The 20,343-nt window shown below is 39.1% G+C and overlaps 1 protein-coding gene and 1 long non-coding RNA gene across 2 annotated transcripts; both read right to left on the bottom strand.

Annotated features, from left to right (window-relative positions):
* Positions 1 to 1,543: 1,543 nt before the first annotated feature.
* On the bottom strand, positions 1,544 to 3,994 carry LOC146468587 (dynein light chain Tctex-type 5-B-like). The gene is made up of 3 exons (XM_085124251.1): positions 3,774 to 3,994; positions 3,574 to 3,693; positions 1,544 to 3,068 (listed from the first exon to the last, which is right to left on the bottom strand). Exon 3 carries the CDS (start codon positions 3,014 to 3,016, stop codon positions 2,435 to 2,437), a length of 582 nt encoding a protein of 193 aa, XP_084980377.1. The 5' UTR covers positions 3,017 to 3,068; positions 3,574 to 3,693; positions 3,774 to 3,994; the 3' UTR covers positions 1,544 to 2,434.
* Positions 3,995 to 11,263: 7,269 nt separating this feature from the next.
* On the bottom strand, positions 11,264 to 19,379 carry LOC146468586 (uncharacterized). Its single transcript, XR_014867442.1, has 2 exons — positions 18,798 to 19,379; positions 11,264 to 11,990 (listed from the first exon to the last, which is right to left on the bottom strand). It is a non-coding gene; the product is annotated as an uncharacterized LOC146468586 (long non-coding RNA).
* Positions 19,380 to 20,343: the final 964 nt, after the last annotated feature.

Raw genomic sequence — 20,343 nt, 5'->3', positions numbered from 1 at the left:
CCGCAAATCTCTCCAGATTCGTGGAGGAATTTCCTGTGAAACAGGCCCTTGGTCTTGGACACCTAAGGGTTGCAATCCCCCCTGCCCGTAAATGTATTTATCGATGATATATTTTCAAGGGAACGTGTTTTCTGTGCAGAATTGGCTTAAAGCCTATGAATAGTACACAATACCCGTCGACAATTTAATAAGGACATGACAAGGGACATGAATGAAATGCTTCTTTCCCTACGATGTCTTTGAGCGACTTGCCAGCCTTAATATCAACGTGATCATCCTGTTTCTAAAATGTAGTCACAGTGTCTTCCAAATGGCATGTTTAACTCAAAATGGCTGAAAAAGAGAGAAAAAAACAGCCGACAGCGGTACCTCTGGACGCTTTGCCGGAGCGTTGTACCATGACGATGCACCACGAGATTTCGGCCCGCGGTTCGCTTATGCCAGCCGGAGATGGTTCCGCGATGCTTTCCGATACCTTGTCCCCGACAAGACAGTGAGGGAGAGAAATGTCGGCCCCTAGACCATATGAGACAGATCCCTTTCGTTGGCACCTCAGTTCCACCTTACCGACTTAAACTGAGATTCAGCCATGTATATATATGACAATGTAGTCATTTTCTCTTCGATGTGGTATGTTTTGAGGTTTGAGCATGCGTACGTACTAAAACGATATAATGACAGAAGGATGATCCTTGGTCAAACGACCTGTAGTCTTGGAGGTACCGCTAATGGACTCCTTTTACCTTGTTTTATTCTTACAATTTAAGGGTATGAGCATGCGCACAGGCTAAAACGAGCGCAAGCGTATTAAACAGTTGTTTAATTTGCTTCTGGCCTTTTCAATCTCGGAATCAAATCCTATAGTGTGACCATTCAACGCATGAAAGCTACTATTGAAGTAGCCTTTTTCATTTGTGTTATTTATCATACTGCGCTGGTGATATTAAAGTTAGTGACTCTAACTTTTGAGTCTGGGGATAAAATTCTTAAGTGTGACCTTTCAAATGAACGCTACTGAGCAGTACTTTCCTGTGGTGCTGTTCATTATGCTGTACAAGGTGGTTCTCAGTTTTGAGTCGGGATCTGACGTACTAAAGTGTGACCATTCAAATGAAAGCTACTGAGCAGTACTTTCCAGTGGTGCTGTTGAGTATACTGTATAAGGTGGTTCTAACTTTTGAGTCGGGATCTGACGCACTTTGCTTCTGAGCAGTACTTTCCTGTAGTGCTGTTTATTATACCGGAAGAGGTGGTTTTAACTTTTGAGGTTGTGAGTGAATACCTAAAGTGTGGTCATTCAAAATGAAAGCTAATGAGGAGCGCTTTCCAGAGGCGCTGTTGAGTATATTGTATAAGATTGTTTATGTCTGTGGATCCCAAAAGATGACCCTACTTTTGAGTCTGTGGAGTAAACCCTCAAGTGTGACGACCATTCAAATGAGAACTGTCAAGCAGTACTTTACCGAATTTGGCGCTGTTTAGTTTTCGAGAAGTAAGTGGGTTATTCACTAATTTTCTTGAGAGGCAATGAGTTAATGTAAGCTTCAATTAACAGCGCCGACGCGAATTCGAAGTTTTATTTACCATGGTTTAATTATGATTCCAGTATCACTAACAACATTAAAGAGGAAATGAATATTTGCTATAATCTACCCTTTATAAATCTCAAGTAGGGTCATTTATTTTACATGATTAACGATACTCGGAAATACTTCTTAAACGAAAGGCGTTCCTTTAAATACTTGCAGGTGTTATCACTGCGTATGGGCCGGATTTGCCCAGTAAAACCAGTGAATCAGTAAAGATGAATAACTGCTGAGATAATTATTTTAGCAATGCTAACAAATCATTATTCATGCCCTCTTGATTTAACGAGGTCAAAATCAATACACACAAAGATGTCGAAGGTTGAGTTAGAAAACTGATCCGTCTACAGTTCTGTTTCAATCTAACTGGCATCGCCGCAAAGCATACTTTTCCTCGAAACATAGACCTTTGTATCTTCTGAGCCAACATTCGATTCGTAATAGTCTTTGAACAAAATCCTAAAGTGCGACCATTGAAATCAAACGGTCACTAGACAGTACTTTGAAGTGGTATTAATTGTTTATTATGCTATATGAAATAAAGTGCGGCCATTCAAATTGCCGTTCTTGATTCCTGGAAAGCTTTTCAGTAATACGCAGTTTCCCGCATTGGTGTTTAGTAAACTCCACTATTAAAGTGGTTCTAACCTGTGACTGTGGCGGGAGGCGATTTTAGCTAAGCTGCTGTTTGTTCAGTATTTTGCAAAATAAAACCGCTTTTTTCACTGCACGAAACAGATACTATCAGGAATCAGTAGTTTAAATATTAGCCGTCCAACATAAGCCAAGGGGAGTAAAAGTTAAGAAATCAAGCACCAAAACTATCTCGATTCTTTCACTCCATGTATTTAGTAGTGTACGGTGAAAACGGTACACACAGCAAACAAAGTTTTGCTCCTGAAACTTGCAGTTACAAAGTTGTCCGTCTCGGGGTCCCACAAACACTGACTAGTTATCTCAAGCCCTTGATCCCGTATCTCTCCAATGTAGACCACTGCAAGAACCTTGGTTTCCTGCGGAGTAATCTCTTTGACTCGAGACTCCACTGCTTGGCTGATATCTGCACACTGGGTCACACACCTCTCGCTGTCGTAGTCGCAATCGAACAGAGATCTGTCCAGTTCCTCTGCGATAATATGCCTAATGACCTCTTGGGATTCAAGTTCGTCTTGAAAATCTTCCAAATCGGCGATGTCGTGATGAGTGTTCAATGGAAGAGTAAATTTAGGTGAGCAGCCTAAGCTCAGCCCGGATCCATCTTCCGCACCGTGCCATGTCGAAGAGCGCTGCCGTTCTTCAAAGCTCGCAATTCCGGATGCGATGGAGTTAATGCTGGTTGCGCGAAGGCGCTCCCGTTTCTGCTTCCGCAAGAAAGGTTCCACGGAGTTCAAAGTCACAGACCGTTTTCTCACTGCTTTTGTTGTGTTCATAATTCACTTAGTGGAGACTCAAAGTATTCAACGTCTTGGACTCCGTGGCAGACTGCAAAGCAGGGACAACATAAACTGTCTTACTTACTTCCCATGGGCAAACATATCAAGGCTTATTTAGCTCACAGAAGCTTTGTTTCGTGCCAAATTGCGGTATCACCCAGATGATGCCTAATAAATCGGGTTGGTGAAAACATGTATCTTTTAATTACACGCGGGTACGTTACAAAGACGTCAGCAACCGAGGCATTTTATACGGCTTTTCTGCTTTGAAATGAAACGTCCACGGCGTGGCTAATAAGAGGATTAAAATAATCCTTCTTGATATTGCTTAATATTCATAAAAGGTACGTCAACAAGTGTCATAGAGTTGATTCAAAAAGTTCAACACGGTTTCATCGAAGGCTTTTGTCAATATGAAATTGAAACCAAGAATGGGACGCATTTCAAACTGAAAGGGGTCGAAAGATGGTAAAATTTGTTTCGGGTTTGAGAGTACTAAATTAAAATTTGACGAGGGAATTTTTCAAAGTGTTTTCTTTCCTGGATTAACTTACCTTCAAGTCCAGACGATCATGGATTCCTTGCAAAACTCAGTTCGTAGCGAAAGGAGGCTTTGGATCCGTTGCGTGTCTAGGTAATCTTCCGACAATCTGCTATGTTACTCCCTACAATTTCTAAACAACTGGGAAGTCAAATCAAAAGCCGTATCTTGAAAACAAAACAACATCAGAGCGGGCTTCAAAAGCCATATTACCTTTAGGCACACGATACGCGGGGTTGGCCGTCATGGCGCTGATAACAACGTTTGTCTCCCATCAAAACCTATTAACAAAATCAGGCGTTTTGAAAGGCTATTTTAAGGCAACAAAGATTTAGCATTGAAAGGCACTTCCTGATGCACCACTGAGCTTTATCAGATCCATAGCAAAAGCTTCGTTTACTCAGAATTAATCCTTGGGAAAATAGACAAACGATTATGTTCGGTGTTGGGTTCCGTATAATATGCAAGAATTTCGCGACCAAAACATGACCCCAGGCGAGATCTAAGTATAAGCGATTTTCGACCTGCGCCGAGCCTAAAACCGCAAGTTTTTTGTTACGTGGAATGAAAAACAAACTTATTCTGTCTACATTGAAATGAAATATTTGCTTTGGCGAAGACAAAACACAACATTCCATCTCAATACACACTAAAACCGTCCTACGCCCAAACCATTATTGGACTAGCACAAAAATAAATATTAATAACAGAAACAGTTATGGGTCTACCAAAATTAAGGGAACATATATCGTATTATAATTCCTGCAATCATTGCCAAACATCTCCAGCCAAAAAAAAAAACAAAAATCCATTAAAATGACTATTTCGTGAGATCTTGATTGATTTGCACAGAAAGCGCAGGAACACCCAACAAGGAAACTCATTATTACAACTCGATCTGTTTGGATCGCCTTACCTGAATATTAATTTTGGCAGAAAGTTTTGTTGGAACGAAATAATTTGTCCCTGATTACAATTTTGTGAGAGATGGAAGCCCAGCCTGGATTTACAAGGACTCCCCTGTTCCCCTGAACTAAACTTAACCATTGTTACTCAAAATAAAATTCATTGCCGATCACCACTCTATGAACAGTTAATTTGCCCATGACAGAAACACTCTTCGAGGCATTCGGGTGAAGAAAATTCTAGCATAACAGTAATAATATGTTGCCTATGAACCCATGTAGTATTACATGGGATAATTGTTTTCAGTATTATATGTACACAACCCCTTTAATTGTGTGTGAAAAGGTTATACTTACTTTACTAACCAAGGAAAACATTTGGATCGTCAAAATCATTTAAAGAAATGTTTATTTGTACCCTTAAAGGGGGCAAGTAGGATATACCGTGTTAAATGTTACCCTTGGGTATCAATCATTTCTACCGTAACTACTCACTGGCTAGTCGAGGGGTGCCGTTGAAAGCCGATACCAATCGCCATACCGGCCATATTCCGACTGAATGATGAATCACCGCCTTCAAATCATCACCCACTTTTGGTGACTGAAAACGTTTCAGGAATGCCCCCAAAACCATACCTCGAATAGAATTATCCCTACCCCACAAAAGCACCTTTGGGACCAAAACATGAACAGAAGAAACGGAGTTAACGTCTCTTAAAACAACGTAGCCAGAAGTTCCCTTTTTCCGGTAGACATTTTCCCGAGTTTCAGTGCTAGGTCTTCACGCTATCTTATATTGATAAGCAAGACCTTCATCCTCTCTTGTGATAAGACAATACTAATACTGATAGATGAGTCAACAACTCCGAGAGTTGAAATACTGCCCGGGGGAGGGACTCTCATATGAAAGGGACGGGGATGCTCGTCGGAAGTTTTCAATTAAACCCCTAAAAGAGACCACATGGCTCAAACTTTTTTGAACCCCTATTAAAAAAGAGACCATTTTAAAACACAGCCAAGTAAAAAATACAGTAACTTTTTGCGTGCAACCCTAAACGAGACCTTCACGGCTAACTATAATGGCGTTTTACCCAGAACACCCCAAGTGAGAGCAAAATCCGAAATTTACACCCCTAAGCGAGACGACGGGCATCCCCGCCCCTTTCATATGAGAGTCCCCCCCCCCCCCCCCGGGCTTGAAATACTGGCATTGGCTGAATGCAAGTAAAGTTAAGGCACTCACCTTGGGTGACGTAACGTTCTTTAGAGTCTGTTGACTGAATTCATAACTGTAATGTAGTGGGGGTGTAATGCTAAGCTGCTGAGACGTAAACTACATAAATGGTTTCACAGACAGTCCTTTCCAGTGCATCTGTTTAACATGATTTATATCAATGTGATTAACATGTGACAATTCAAATGAAAGGTATTGAGCAATACTTTCAGTGGACTGTGGTGCTGTTGTTTCGCTGTAAAGTAAGGTGGTTTTAGCTTTACGTTGTGGATGAAATCTTGAGGTGTGACAATCAATGAAAGCTACTGAGATGTACCTTTAGTGGTGCTGTTTGTTATGCTATACAAGGTGGTTCTATGTTTTAAGTCTGTGGATTAAATATAAAAGCGTGACCATTCAAATGAAAGCTACTCAGCGATAACAGTACCCGGGGGGGGGGGGGCACTCCCCTATATGAGCTATACGGGGACGTGCCGCTGGATAGGGTATGGTTTCTGCCCTTTCTGCCCTGAACAGGGTATATAATTTCAAGCGAGTCTGTCCTGGATCCCTCCTAGACAGGGTATTGTTTGCAAGACTGTCCGGCGTCTTTTATTTGGCAATCCGAAATCAGAGACGTTAGTCCGTATCTGTTTTAGTGAACAATTCTTCACGTCAATTGAGTTTCCACTTAAGGTTCACCACTGTTAATGCGAAATTTTGGGATTTTTCGCCATCACTTCTAGGAAGTGTATTATTTTATCTGTTGTGATTGGTATTCGTGTTTCAATGCGTGGAACACCACGTCCGGTAAGTGACAGTAGGCCTTTAAATGTTATTACTATTGCCACTAAACACTTGTTTAACACAAGAGCTAGATGTTTTCATTTGTCCTAAATAGGGTCTTAAAATAGAAGGCGCTGTCCTACACAGGGTAGGCATTTAAGGTTATTTTCGTCCTAAACAGGGTCAGGGTTTCAAACCCCCAGCGGCACCCCTATACCCAAACATGGGTCAAGTGCCCCCCCCCCCCCCCCCCGGGTGACAGTACCGGCGTCAGAAACAAGCACTGAAATTGGATGATACGTTTATCCAATTTGGACCTTGATCTCAAAGCTTCTATGGTTAGAGTTGTTCCAGACCTTCTGCGCATGGACATATGAGAGCAGCATACAAAGTCTCCACAGTCATGGTCAACTCGTCATCGCATATTTCTTTCTACAGTCGAACCTGTATTAAGCGGTCACCCTCGGGGAATGGCTAAGTGACCGCTTGATCATACAGGTTGCACGGAATAGACTCTATTAACCTTGGATGCCAGAGGTTATAGGTTACGGAAGAGAGAGAGAACCGCAGCGCAAAGCGCCGAGAGAAGAAAATAACCCGTCTCTCGTCTTTTTATACAACGATGCGGTTGTTCGCTCAGATCCCCGCCGAGGGTTTAAAAAAACTGACGGAGCTTCTTTGTTAACTCTACTTAGTACTGTTCGCGGAACATAGCTTCCCAACCGAGTGAATAAATATGTCACTACATTCTTATTGCGTTTGACGTTAAGAGAACGCATACTGATACTATTCGTGTCACTTCTTTCTGGATGCTGTGCTATTTCAGGGTTTAAGCGACATCTTGGACGAGAGAGCTTTGAATCCCGCTGGCTAAGTGAAGTCCGCGGGTTGACTCGCTTCGGTCTGGATGCCATGTTATTTGACAAGAGATCGAACGCACTCTACTAATCCATGATTATCTCTAGTAGACAGTTAGATAACTTGTACGTTTGGTAGTTATCAGTCTACAGCCGCAAAAGTATGCGTTCTGCTTATGATGCATCTTAGTTTTGAATATACTTTTAATAATTGTAATTGTTAATTTAATTGTTTCCTTAATTAAGGTTTGTAAGGCGCCTTTATAGAACATTTGGATTTTGGCGCTATATAAATTGTATTTATTATTATTATTATTATTATTATTATTATTATTATTATTATTATTATTATTATTATTATTATTATTATTATTATTATTGAAAAGGCCAGAACTCTTCGGCCAACTCTTTAATTTTCACTCCTGAGTAAATATCTTATTAAATGCTTCATTGAGTGATCTCACTGCATTCATCTTTCACTCGTTGTTTTTATTTTGAATGGCTTGTGGCTACATCAAAATCATCTACAGCACAACTCGTACGCTATGAATTCGTAAGAAGCTTAGTCCCTGCAACGAACGCAGGATACACTTGTACAATATTATAGGGTTCTTTTCTTTTCTTGACCAGGATTAAGTTTTTCCCGCAAAGATTCCTGAAAGCAGAACCACATCAGGGTGGAAACTGAATACACAACTCCCATTGAATGATTTATTTTTTAGATTTTCTAAAAATTACTGAAGTCCCTTGAAGTTCCAGAGTTAATTTTCTTTACGTCAGTTCCCTAGCTGGACGTTCGCGAAAATTACTCGATTTAACATGCGTATTCGTCTTGTGGTAATTTCACTGGAAATTCCTGGAACTCTCGAGTTATGCAGAAAAATTTCCATTTATTGCCAAATATGGAAATGGTAGCCGCCACAATAAGTTCCCGCCATTTTCAGTGAGCTAACTGGAGTACAACGTCAGCAAGCCAATCGGAGATGAGTATTTCTGGGCACGTGATTTTATTTGAGCGCACGGCGCCATGTTCAAACTTCAAAACAAGCCCCGGCGTCGTGAAAACATGGTGAAAATTTTAACTCAGTTGCAATTTTACTCCAAATTGCCAGTGAAAAAAGTTAAAATAGCAACGGCCTTCACATAACTGAAGAACGAATTTACGAAGAGGGAAATATTAGTGGTGAGTGTCTCAATTTTCACTGTGCATGATACATTTTGCAACACTTGCTCTTTGGCGTTTTCACATACATGTAAACATGGCCCGCATTCATGCCAGAAAATTCGTCTCTTTGCTGGTTTGCGAACTTATTGTTTTCTTCATGTTTTCAAGGATGAGATTGTTTTGTTTTGTCCAAAGTTTAATTCCTGTTTATAGCAGAAATTCTCAGTAAAACAAACAAATTTGTTACTTTTTCTCAAACACGTGGCATCGGAACATTTAGTTTTGTCAGTGCTGCAGTGTTGACAAGCAAAGTCTTGTTTCCCTTAGTTTTCAAAAATGTAAGCTAAAACCTGAGTTCTTTTCTGTAAATGAAGTTTCCTGGAATTTTCCCTCTAATTCTTGTCGAGTTTATATTCGCAGAAGTTTTTGTAATGCCATTTTTAAACACAGGTTTCCTGCGAGCGAAAATAAAATACATTTTGCTCAAAACACAAAGTTCCCTACAAATGCAGGAACACACACCAGGAAAAATAAATATTTAAAGTTTTTTCTATTCGTAATTGTTTATAGAGGGGAGATAGAAAGACAAGTACAATTTCAGTTTTACTTGTAAGGCGTAAAATAAACAACAGAACGTATACCCCAACGATATAAAAAACAATAGCAGCCGCCACACAATGGCAATTAAAACTAAGCTTGCGAGACCTGCTACTTCTGAAAATATTCGGCTTGGAATTCAAAAGAAATGAAATCTTTTGTTAGAATTTTTGTATTTTTTTTAAATGCGCACAAAGGCTGTCCCAAGTCAGATTATTTTCATTAAGTAAAAGTTAAGCTTAGTAAAAATTTAATGCTTATTTTATGAACTCAAGTTATTAACATTCATAGTTTTCTCACTCTATGCCATATTGATGCAATGTAATTCCATGCTCGTGCAAAGGTAGACTTTCTCAAAGTCGCTCGCTTGCTTCTCATTGAATGGACCTCGAGCTCTGACGATCGCGCTTCGCGCTCTCTAAGCTCGACTTGTAAGCAGGTCTAGTGCAAAGACTTTTAACAAAGTTCATTTCTGACTACAAGTTGAATTTGAGAAGTTGCTAAGTCGGCTACCCTGTGGGGGTTCTTGGAACCAGACTCGGAATCAAAAAGCGTATTATACAAAACTATTGGGGAGGGAGGGGGGTCCGTGCATAGGGCATCTAATATGTATCTTTTACCTTGTAAAAGACCTTTATTATTATTATGTATGCAAATGCCGCATTTTCACTGTTTTTGCTACATGTAGATTTTCTAACCAATATTCCAATACATTTTTTGAATATCTCAGCTATATAGGTTGAAATGCCCGGCCATTTCCACAATAACATCTACGCATGGAGTGTACTATCACTTTCCCTTGTTGAATTGTATTCTTTTTTTTTCCAGTTTCCCATCTGCAAAAGAAGCCAGCCAGATTTATTCATTTCCAGCTCCAAATGTCTTGACCACAGAATTAACCCAGTGTTCAGCCTGTGAACCACAGACCTACCAGCCTAAACACCACAGCATACTAGTCTCCTGCAGCCTAAGCCGGATACAAGTACCAAGTCCAGTTGCTATTCAGATCAGACCTCACTGGCAGTTCCATACCAGCCAACTCTGTCCCTCAACTGTCTGAACCACAGCATACCCACTGTCCAACCTCCATGCCAGAGCACATCCAGTTTCCATTCAGATCAGATCAGCTCACCCCACCATCCATGAGTCTCAAGAAAGATGCTTTATTGTAGTAAGTGAAATTCCTTGTGGGTTGGGAGTGGGGGGTAAATAGAGCTCTGGATGAACCTTACAAAGCATACCATGCACACATGTTCGGCTAGAAGTCCAGACTTCTTATTCGGCTTTTCATTCGGCTTAACTTAATTGTAGTTAAATTAGTTAAAGGGTCCCCTGGGTTGGGATGGTTTTTGCCCCCAGCTCCCTTTAGGCTCCTTGTGGGTTCTTTTGCAGGTCATTCATACATCGACTCGACTTCGATCGGCTAAATTGTCTTCTTCAAATCATTCGGCTTCGCTTCGACTTTTCTTCAATCAGCAAATGTTTTTTTGATTCATTCGGCTTCATTTTGACATTTCATCGTCTTCAACTTTTCTTCGACATCTCTGCAAGTCTTCCACGATGACTGCACATTTCATCATCTTCATCTTCTATGCATTTTCCCGCCTAGTTGCGCCTACTGAAGTGAATTACTTTTACACTTCACTTGACAGACTAAGCACTGATTTAAGTGAAGCTTTTTCTCGTAAGGTTCAACCAGACATTAAAATTATTGTAATGACTTAGGAAACCAGAGGCTACAAGCCATTCAACTGTTGCAGGGAGACCTTATTTGGCCACTACTTGCAAGTTTAGTGGTTTCTCTGGTTACAGCCAGATAGTTAGGTTAGGCTGGCAATATTTGGGTTGGCTTTACCTCAGTTGAATTTGAATAAGCTTTTTCATTACCAAAAAAAAAAAAACAAACAAACAAAAAACATGACCGTGGCAGGCTGCAAAGAAATCATTTGTTTATTAAAAAAAATAAGTAAACAATTTAAAAAAAAATATACAGAAAATTTTTTTTTAAGCAGGTTCCAATGTGGCAATGAGGTAATTGTTTTAACTAAAAATTTTGCAAGCGTAGAAAGTTTTCAGGACTTACAATAGGTTACACAGCGTAACCTGGAATCAGGCTCTCTGTCACTTTAGAGGAAGCTTTATCACAGGTTACTTAGGGGCACTATGGGACAATACACACACTCTAGAACGTTGTTGTTATTGTAAGCATACATAGTCTTCGCTGGAGACCAACCCACGAGGACGATCAGTTGGCCAAGACCAAGATGATAGGCAGTTTTAACAACTAAGCAGTCAGTATAAAATGTATACTGCAGAGTGTAGACTGAGAAAGCGTTCCACCTGGGCAGTATATTAGGCCTAATGTAGTTCCCATCTGGGTTGCTTTAGTCTACAGTCTAAAGTGTACAGTTTGTGCTGACTGATTCATTAGGCAGTGATAGATAGATGGGAGATTTTTGTAGCTATGGCAGTGTTAACAGTTAGACAATCGCAATTGTCTTCTTGTTAATTTTGCCTTGTTGGAGAAATCTCTTGCCAGGAAGCCCTGCATTGCACCCAGCTGGCACAGACCGTCTGAAAATAGTAGACGTAGGTAGCCTTCACATCGATGACTTCCTGGAGAACAGTCACTTTGTCCTACAGTAGGTGTCAACAGTTTAACACTGCAGACAGTTACTATGGTACAAAGTGACTGTCCATTGGTACTCTTCAACTGGCCCGTACTGGTATAATTGACTGTCCAGACAAGAATCCAGCTGCGGAACTGCACTGGAGCCAGCCAGCTGAAGAATTCAACCTCAAGAAGACAGCAGACTATCATGCACCATAGGTAGTTATTGTAAGTAGGCCAGGTAGCTGCCAATGCGGCCATGACAGCTCATGCGAGATCACAAGGTTGGAGCAGACCTGAGGATTATAAAAGGAGTTCATCATTCAATGACAGTTATAAATATACACACTTGTTGTTGAGATTTAGACAGAAACATAGTCAGATAGAGTATTTACTGTAATAAATTAACAGCTGCTTCAACAAAATGTTGACGCACAGACTTCATTAAATTGATGCAAACAAAAATTTGCTGATGAAATAAAAATAAAGTTTGCCCTTGAAACATGGTTTAAATCAAATTAAATCCTTTATCCAAACCAACATTTTTTTTTAAAGTGAATATATGAAAATTCATACATTTGAACTGCAGACCAAAGAATGAATAAGTGAATGATCACGAGATTGCCATTACAGACACCACTTAAGCAGTTGCGAAAAGAATGCCCGAAAAAAATAGGCTTGAATGGGATTCAAACCCATGACCTCGGCCATACCAGTCTAGTGATCTGCCAATAACTATTGAGCTATCAAGCCAACTGGGAGCTGGTCAATGACAAGCAATTAATTTTCAATTAATTAGCAATTTTATTCAACCTTTTTGTCTTTCAATCCTGATTAAATTGTTCCATCCAAACACTTGTTTTGCCCTTGAAGCTGAAGTCGCAACATATGTTGAAATAGCTATAAAATTATTTAATTGGCTGGCTGGCTCCCACTTTTGGGTAAGTGAAGCTCAGGCCAACAACAACACTATCCAAGTCAGCTGCAACAACAGCCAACTCGTTACCAAACTTGGAGATTAAAGCCAGACAGCAGCCCATCCATGTAAGGTGGGGCCAATTTTCATGGTACAGCTTTTGCCAAAAACTGCTGCTGCTCGGGACATGTGAATATCGGGTAATACACTTTACATGTCCCTGAGCCCAGGATTCAAACCTGGGACAAATTTGTTGGGAGGTGAGTGCTCAAACCACTTCACCATTCCTTGCTCCCCTGTTTACATAAGGTCTATACAAATTCTATTATAAATAACATTGGCACCTCAAAATGTTTCAAAACTTTAAGCAACAGTTTTAACAAATGCTGCACCATGTCAATTGGCCCGAAGCTATACACTACAACTTGGCATGAGGTATGTGGAGCTGGCGCGCAATGCTGCATCATTTTCGGTTCCGATTTCAATTCCATTCTTTGACTGATTCAGCCTGTCTTCCGTTTTCATCTCCGAGTTTTTTATTCATCTTCGATACTTCGGTTTTTGCATTAGCTGTTCCAGTTATGGATATGTAAAAGCTTGGTATCGACAATGACTCGATAGCAAGTGAAAAATGATCCCTGATATTGTCTAGGGGCCCTGAGTGTTTCATTTGCGGTGTCAAGTTTTATGGACACAGAAACATTCTCGGTTACACTGGACAACAAAATTTTTCATCTTTAGGAGCGCACCCCAACATAGCCTAGTTATGGAGTAGTGTAGAAAAACTTGTAAATCATGAATATAGAGAAATAAAACTTTGATGACTCAATTGTGTTCAGCTTATTATTGTAAAAACTAAATAAAAGCTTACTTGAAATATTAATTACTACAGAAATTTTTACTGCAGGTTTAAACTTTAACCCGGCTTTCGGTACATTTTAATATTTAAGCGCATGTGCATTTCACTGAGTATTCAAAACAGTGAAACAAATATTGTAATCAAGTTACTGCAAATAAAGATCTGAAAAACAGCCAGTCTGGCAGTGTTTTCTACTAAAACATTGCCTCCACAGCTACTAACAAATAGTTTTATCCTAGCAGTTTTTTACTTTTCAGGACAAGTATTTGCCGCCGCAAAACAATTTAGCGACAGTGAAACAAACATTGTAATCAAGTTACTACAAATAAAGATCTAAAACAACCTGTCTGGCAGTGTTTTCTACTAAACATTGCTTCCACAGCTACTAAGTTAAACAAAGAATTTTATTCTAGCAGCTTTTCCTTTTCAGGACAAGAATTTGCCGCCGCAAACAATTTAGCGACAGTGAAACAAATATTGTTATCAAGTTACTACAAAATTAATAAAGATCTGAAAAACAACCTGTCTGGCAGTGTTTTCTACTAAAACATTGCTTCCACAGCTACTAACTAAGAGTTTTATCCTTGCAGCTTTTACTTTTCAGGACAAGTATTTGCCACCGTAAACAATTTAGCAACAATGAAACACATATTGTAATCAAGTTACTACAAATAAAGGTCTGAAAAACAGCCTGTCTGGCAGTGTTTTCTACTAAAACATTGCTTCCACAGCTACTAATGAAGAATTTTATTCTCACAGCTTTTTCTTTCAAGGACCAAACAATTTAGCGACAGTAAACATGGCAATACTTCAGTTAAAATAAAATTAAATCTGAGCACAACACTGTTCTGACTAATAATGCAGCTGTCAGTTGTATATTTACAGCAATAAAACAATGAAAAAACTGTTGTTAGTATGTTTTCTTCCAAGATTATTTTTTCCTAACTGAAAAATTGCCTCTACAGGTTCACTAAAATAACACAAAAAGTTTTATTCCAGCAACTTTCACTTTTAAGGGGAGGTATCTACAAACAATAACTATTTTAGTAAGAGTGAACACTCGCACATACTTTAAATGCAATTCTGTTCCATGAAAAGCTGTCAGTGATGCATGTTTTATTAACAGCAATAGAACAATGGAAAACTGTTGTCAGGGTGTTTCTTCAAGAGAATTGTAAACTGTATCAGTTAAAATAAAAACAATGAAAACCTGTTGTCAGTGTGACTACTTAAAACTTTAAAGATGTCAAAAGAATTAACTTCATTTTTTTCAGGAACTTTGTTTATTTAAGCTTGCAATCAGTCAGGTTTAATTTGTACCACCATGACTGTCATATTTAAGGATTATGTGGAATGCAAAAAAACAAATGTTATCAATAAATTTTAAGGCTGTCATCTCTTTGATAGTACAAAACGTAAACGAAAGAGAACATTCATTGAAAGACTGACTGCTGAGTGAGGAACAAAATGTAATTATATAATTATGGATCAAATGTTCTGCTACAAAAGGTAAGGCATGAATTAATACTCTATTTGAACTTTTTTAACTTTGCTGTGTGCTTTAAGTTTGCAGTTCCTTTAAGGATACAACTAACGGACCGTCTGAAAACACAGTTCAGACCAAAGCCAGTACTGTGCATGTAAGTACAGAGATTAAAACACACTGGGCCTGCCTTGAGATAGCCTGAGTATCAGGCCTTCCTAAGGGGAGGGGGGAAGGGGAGGGGGAGGGGAAGGGGAAGGGGGAGATAAGGAAAGGAAGGCCTGACACAAAACCTTTCAGAAGTTTGTCAAATGTCCGAATTTTGGACGTTGGCGCTGATTGGATGAAACACACTGCCGGAAACAAAAATTATCATGATAGACTAAACAATGCAACTGTCGCATGTTTTGTATTTTGATATCAAAGGTCATTTCTGTCATTTCTGGGTTACGAGTGCTGCGTTTATCGCCTGTTGAGCAACCGTCGTTCTTATACCCGTTGAGGCATTTTATTTGGGTTTGGTACGTTTGGCCTGTTTCAGTGCGTCCGGTGACAGTACAGCCTCTCTAGTTAGGATTTGAACTTTTTAATAATCTTTGTCCGGCCGCCTATTTGTTTTCGTAGCTGAGATCTTGTGTTTCTTATCACGGCTATTCGTCTTTTGATTAGTTACGGCTGCATTTTTGCCATCACATCTTGCCATCCTGAACTGTGAGATTTGTATTTTCCTCCTGTAATGAAGCTGTATTTACTCGCGAATTCTGCTTAGTGGTGCTCAACAGAAAATATTTTGTTTGGAGAGTCTTTTGCAACGGAGCTGTCTGTGTAACTTCAATTCATATCTCTCACAGCGGTCATCGCTGACATGACAGTTGCATGACCGGAAGTTACTTGCGAAGCGTCATGCTCATCGAGGGGGTGGAATACTCGTCTCAATGCTTTTGTGTCAGGCTTTTCTTCCCTTTTCCCCTTCCTCTCTTCCCCCTCTCCCCCCCCCCCCCCCCCCCGAAAAGCCTGATACTCAGGCTAGCCTTGAGATGGATTGTGTGTAAGTACAGCAAGGGAGTAAGCATAGCTGAAAATCATTCAGTGTTGACTAACAGTGAAAGTTGCAAAATTAACAAATCGAATGTGGTTTATAGCGTTGTCCGTACTCTTATTGACAACGATAGTCGTCATCACAGTGGTCAAAATGTTGTGCGCCAAGTGAGTCCACAACAAATTTTGACCACTGTGATGACGAATATCGTTGTCGATAAGAGTACAGACAACGCTAAGCCACATTCGATTTATTTTTTACCACAATATCAACGTCAAAGAAAATTTTTACAATAACTGTCAAAATTTCCGCGTGCTGATTGACGTGAGCAGCGTTGTCTAGACTCTTATCGACAACAGAAAATTAGCCAATCAGATTGCGAGATTACAAACAGTTGTGGTAGAATGGATGAATGGAAGACAATCAATATTGTTATTGTTCAGTCAGACAATCAACCAATCAATCACTGAGAGTGAATTCTTTGCAGTTATCATCACTAGTCAGTCTTTAAACTCAGATCTCACGACACAGAATCCAGAACATCTTATGCTTTGGGTAGTTATCAAATTTATTCATTCAAAGATTCCAGCTTCATATAGTCTCTATTGTCACGGATGGAATATATTTAGGGACGGTGCCTACTAATACCGAAGTATTTTTGTTCGGTTTATGACAATGCGGGAAAAGTAGATCTTAGCAAGGCCTATTGGAATCCAAAAAGAAAATTGGGGTAACCACGCATTTTTCAGAGATAATTAAGCAATAATATCTCTAAAAAGCGCCAAAATATAAAGCAATGTATGGGATTTTTTCCTAAATAAATTATTGACGCTTAATTATCTCTGGAAAATGCATGGTTACCCCCAATTTTCTTTTGAGATACCTAAAGCATTTGACAAGTTCTGCTTTCTCCGTATAGTTTTAAACCGCGCAAAAATATTCCTGTATTAGTAGGCACCACCCATAGGAAACCTGAGTATCTTGCGATGCGCAGAACGTATGCGCAGTAACAATAGTAGGCACCGTCCTTAATAAACTTTTGATTCTGTCTTTTTCATAAATTAAACTAGAAATATGTGACTCGCAAAACCTCGAAGCTGGGGCTGGGTGGAAAGCCCTCTTTACTCGTATTGTAGCATCGAATGAGGAGATTAAAAGGTTTCTGAACATAGCAACTATTTTGATGAGCATGGTCTTTTCGTAGTTCCACAGGCTAGTTTGCGGTTTGCGGTTAAAAATCTATTTCTGACGAGATGAAATGTACAACGGGCGTACAATGCTGTCGTGTTCGATGAATTTATTTCCCACGGAAAATTATTTTACCGCGGCCACAAAACGTGTAATTTCTTCAATGCAATCTTTCACAAAAAAGATTTCTGGAAGAAAGGGAAAAGATTCTGGAGAGATTGATCTGGATCCGGGGAATATTGATTAAATTTTATCCGACACGCAAACTTTCCCGATGTATGCAAATTTTGCTGCAGACGACGCCAGACAACCTGACGTCATTCATACTTTGTTTTTCACCGTTGCTAGGCAATATGCGGACACCTTCACGGAAATATATAAACATACATACATACATATATATAAATATATGTTCGGCTCGAATTTTCACGGCTTAGCTCCCGAGCGCGGCCTTCGGCCCGACAAATTTATTAACCTCGCTACGCTCGGGCCTTCGGCCCTCGCTTCGCGAGGAAAAATACTTTTTGGGGAGCATTTATTTTTTAAGGTGACAGGAAGTCCAGGACACATGTACAGTCGATTCCATAAGGCCATAAATATGTCAAAGGTGAGTGTAGAAACTTCACAGTCAAGTAGAGTTGCATGGGATTCAAACCTATGATCTGTTATTTTTGCACATGTTATGTGCAAAAGCAGGAAGAAAGCCGTGGGATACACCCCATATTATCCTACATCATGAAAAGTAAAACAAGTTGTTATCTAAGAAAGCAGAAAACCTTTTAACAACCTGTGATCTGAAGGGTGTATGTTGAGAGCAAATTTAAGTCTTGAGATTGATTGACGCACATCAATTTGAATATCAACATTTGAACCCAAGAGCTCCGTGAAAGAAAAAATAGGCATTGATCAAGGGAACTTCATGAGCTCATGACCTTTCATGTAGAAGGTGCTGGTCAAACACAACTTAACTGGTGGAACTACCATAGACACCTGATGATTAACAAAAATCAAGACTTGCATGTTGATACCTATATGTGATCGCGATGAATATTCAATTAAAATTCCAATGTTAACTGTCTCCCGAGAATGTTTTTGTTTGATAAGATTTCAAATGAATTAATTTTTCTGTAGTGAGTGGTTTTCGCAGGTAACCGAGAAGTTCTAGAGTCATGGTTGTGATGTCAAGCTAAAACAGCATAAATCAGAATCGCTAAGAGTCTTACCAGAGGCCGGGTGTCCTGTCCACAGAGGTATGAGTATTGAATCTGTAAATATTTTAAAACAGTAAACCCTTTAACCCCTATAAATTTCAAAGAACAAATTCTCAAATCTTGTCCCCATACTTTTCTTATAAAAGTACTGGGAAGAAGTGATTAAAACATCAAGAAAATTCACCTCAGGTAATAATATTCTTAATTTTCATGACCTCAGAGGTTGAAGAAGCATTGGAATTACAAGGAGAAATTTGATGCTGATCACTGTTAGGGCTTAAAGGATACAAATCAACTCTGATCTCCTTAGCAGTCTCCTTGGATCTCCTTGGCAGCAAACAATTAAAAGACCTTTGTCCTTTGCTCTTACATTCAAATTTTAATGTTATTTCTGATAATATTCTTACCAAAATGAATTATTTTTCTTGATTGAGTGATGTTTCCTTTCCAGACGTCACAGCGTCATGCACTCAGCTGAACCATTTAGGAGGTAAAAAATGTGCCAGCTCAGCCACTGGCTAATATACGGAAGCTAACTGTTATCTGTTTCCCATGAATTCAGAAGAGAGATCAGCAATCCTACAATGGATCATGCAGCAGGATATCTACCAAAAAGAAAGAAAACTTTCAATTCTGTGTAAATGTCTGTTAAATTGCTACTGCCAAGGCACTTTTTATTGATAATAATTCACTTTGGTGAAGTGGACATGGATGATCAGCATTCCCAACCACGCATGATTTGAACTACAAACACAGACAGTATCTTCAAGATTTTGTAAAATTTTATATGAAATAAATATTACAGAGCAATTTCACAAACCTCAATTCTTATATATATATTCCAACCAGAATACTGTAAGTAAAAATAATTATCAAAAATAAAAAAGAGAGCACACATGCATACTATACAGAAAGAGAAGCTAGAGAAGAAATTTGTCATGTTATTTAGAATTATGAAAACAAATGAACCCTCTAAAATATTGTTGCATGTGATTGTCATAATGACAATCACGATATGCTGAATTTCAGCATTTTAGTGATTCTTTACTGACCAACAGTTTACAAGGTTTGAGGTTTGTGAAATTCCTTTTCTTTAGTAAGCTTTCCATAATGAATCATTTCCAACAGAAAACTTGTAATAAAATCTAGACATCTGTGGTGGAACACCTTTAAAGTGTATGTGACAAAAATGTTTTTATTTACTTGATCAAATCTTCATTTCCTTCCCTGCGTTTGAGGCATATAAAAGCGTCAAATTTCACATCTGGTTGGGTACATTAATACTGTGCAAGCTGACCTTAGACTGGGATAGTAGGGCTGTAATGTCAATACAGGATTGCTAGTTTTGCGGTTTCTCTTACCTCAGTTGTTTTCTTCTTTTGTGAATGGAATTGTTGAATGTTCAGAATGAAACAACTGAGGAATAGAGGCCCCGTGAAACTAGCAATCCTGTATTGACATCACAGCTATACTATCCCTGTTGCCAAATCTTGTGCAGCATTTGTATCCTACCAGAAGTGAAATTTGATACTTTTAAATGCCTCAAATGTGGAGAAGAATAATTGCCAAGGAATTTGTTTCAATTTTCATACAAGAACAACATGAAGATTTGATGAAGCACACAAAAAAATTCTGTTGTGTATACGGTTTAAATTTCACAGAGGCAAAGTAGGCAAATTTTAAAGATTTTTAAACTGTGCAGTGAGGAGGTACATTACAGTGAACTTGGAACATGATATGGATTTCTTCTTGATTAATAACATTTACAATAAGCCACAAGCTGATGTTGCTAACATATAATAAAAACAAGCAATAATGCTGATGCTAATGCTTCGTGAAGTCTTCCATTCGCAAGTTCCAAGTAAGTTGCAAACCTTGCAAAAATGTCCTGCAAATTTAGACAAGTTTGCTTATAGGAAGATCAGGACCCAGAATGAAATTAAATATATCAAA

Source organism: Pavona decussata, unplaced genomic scaffold, assembly GCF_977016875.1.
Source record: "Pavona decussata unplaced genomic scaffold, jaPavDecu1.1 SCAFFOLD_130, whole genome shotgun sequence".
NCBI classification, from domain to species: Eukaryota; Metazoa; Cnidaria; class Anthozoa; order Scleractinia; family Agariciidae; genus Pavona; species Pavona decussata.
The sequence above is the reverse complement of the archived record's forward strand: the minus strand, read 5'-3'. Positions and strand labels throughout refer to the sequence as shown.

Bases quoted from the DNA above. Each gene is read 5' to 3' on its own strand.
- LOC146468587 (XM_085124251.1), bottom strand. From the start codon at position 3,016: ATGAACACAACAAAAGCAGTGAGAAAACGGTCTGTGACTTTGAACTCC.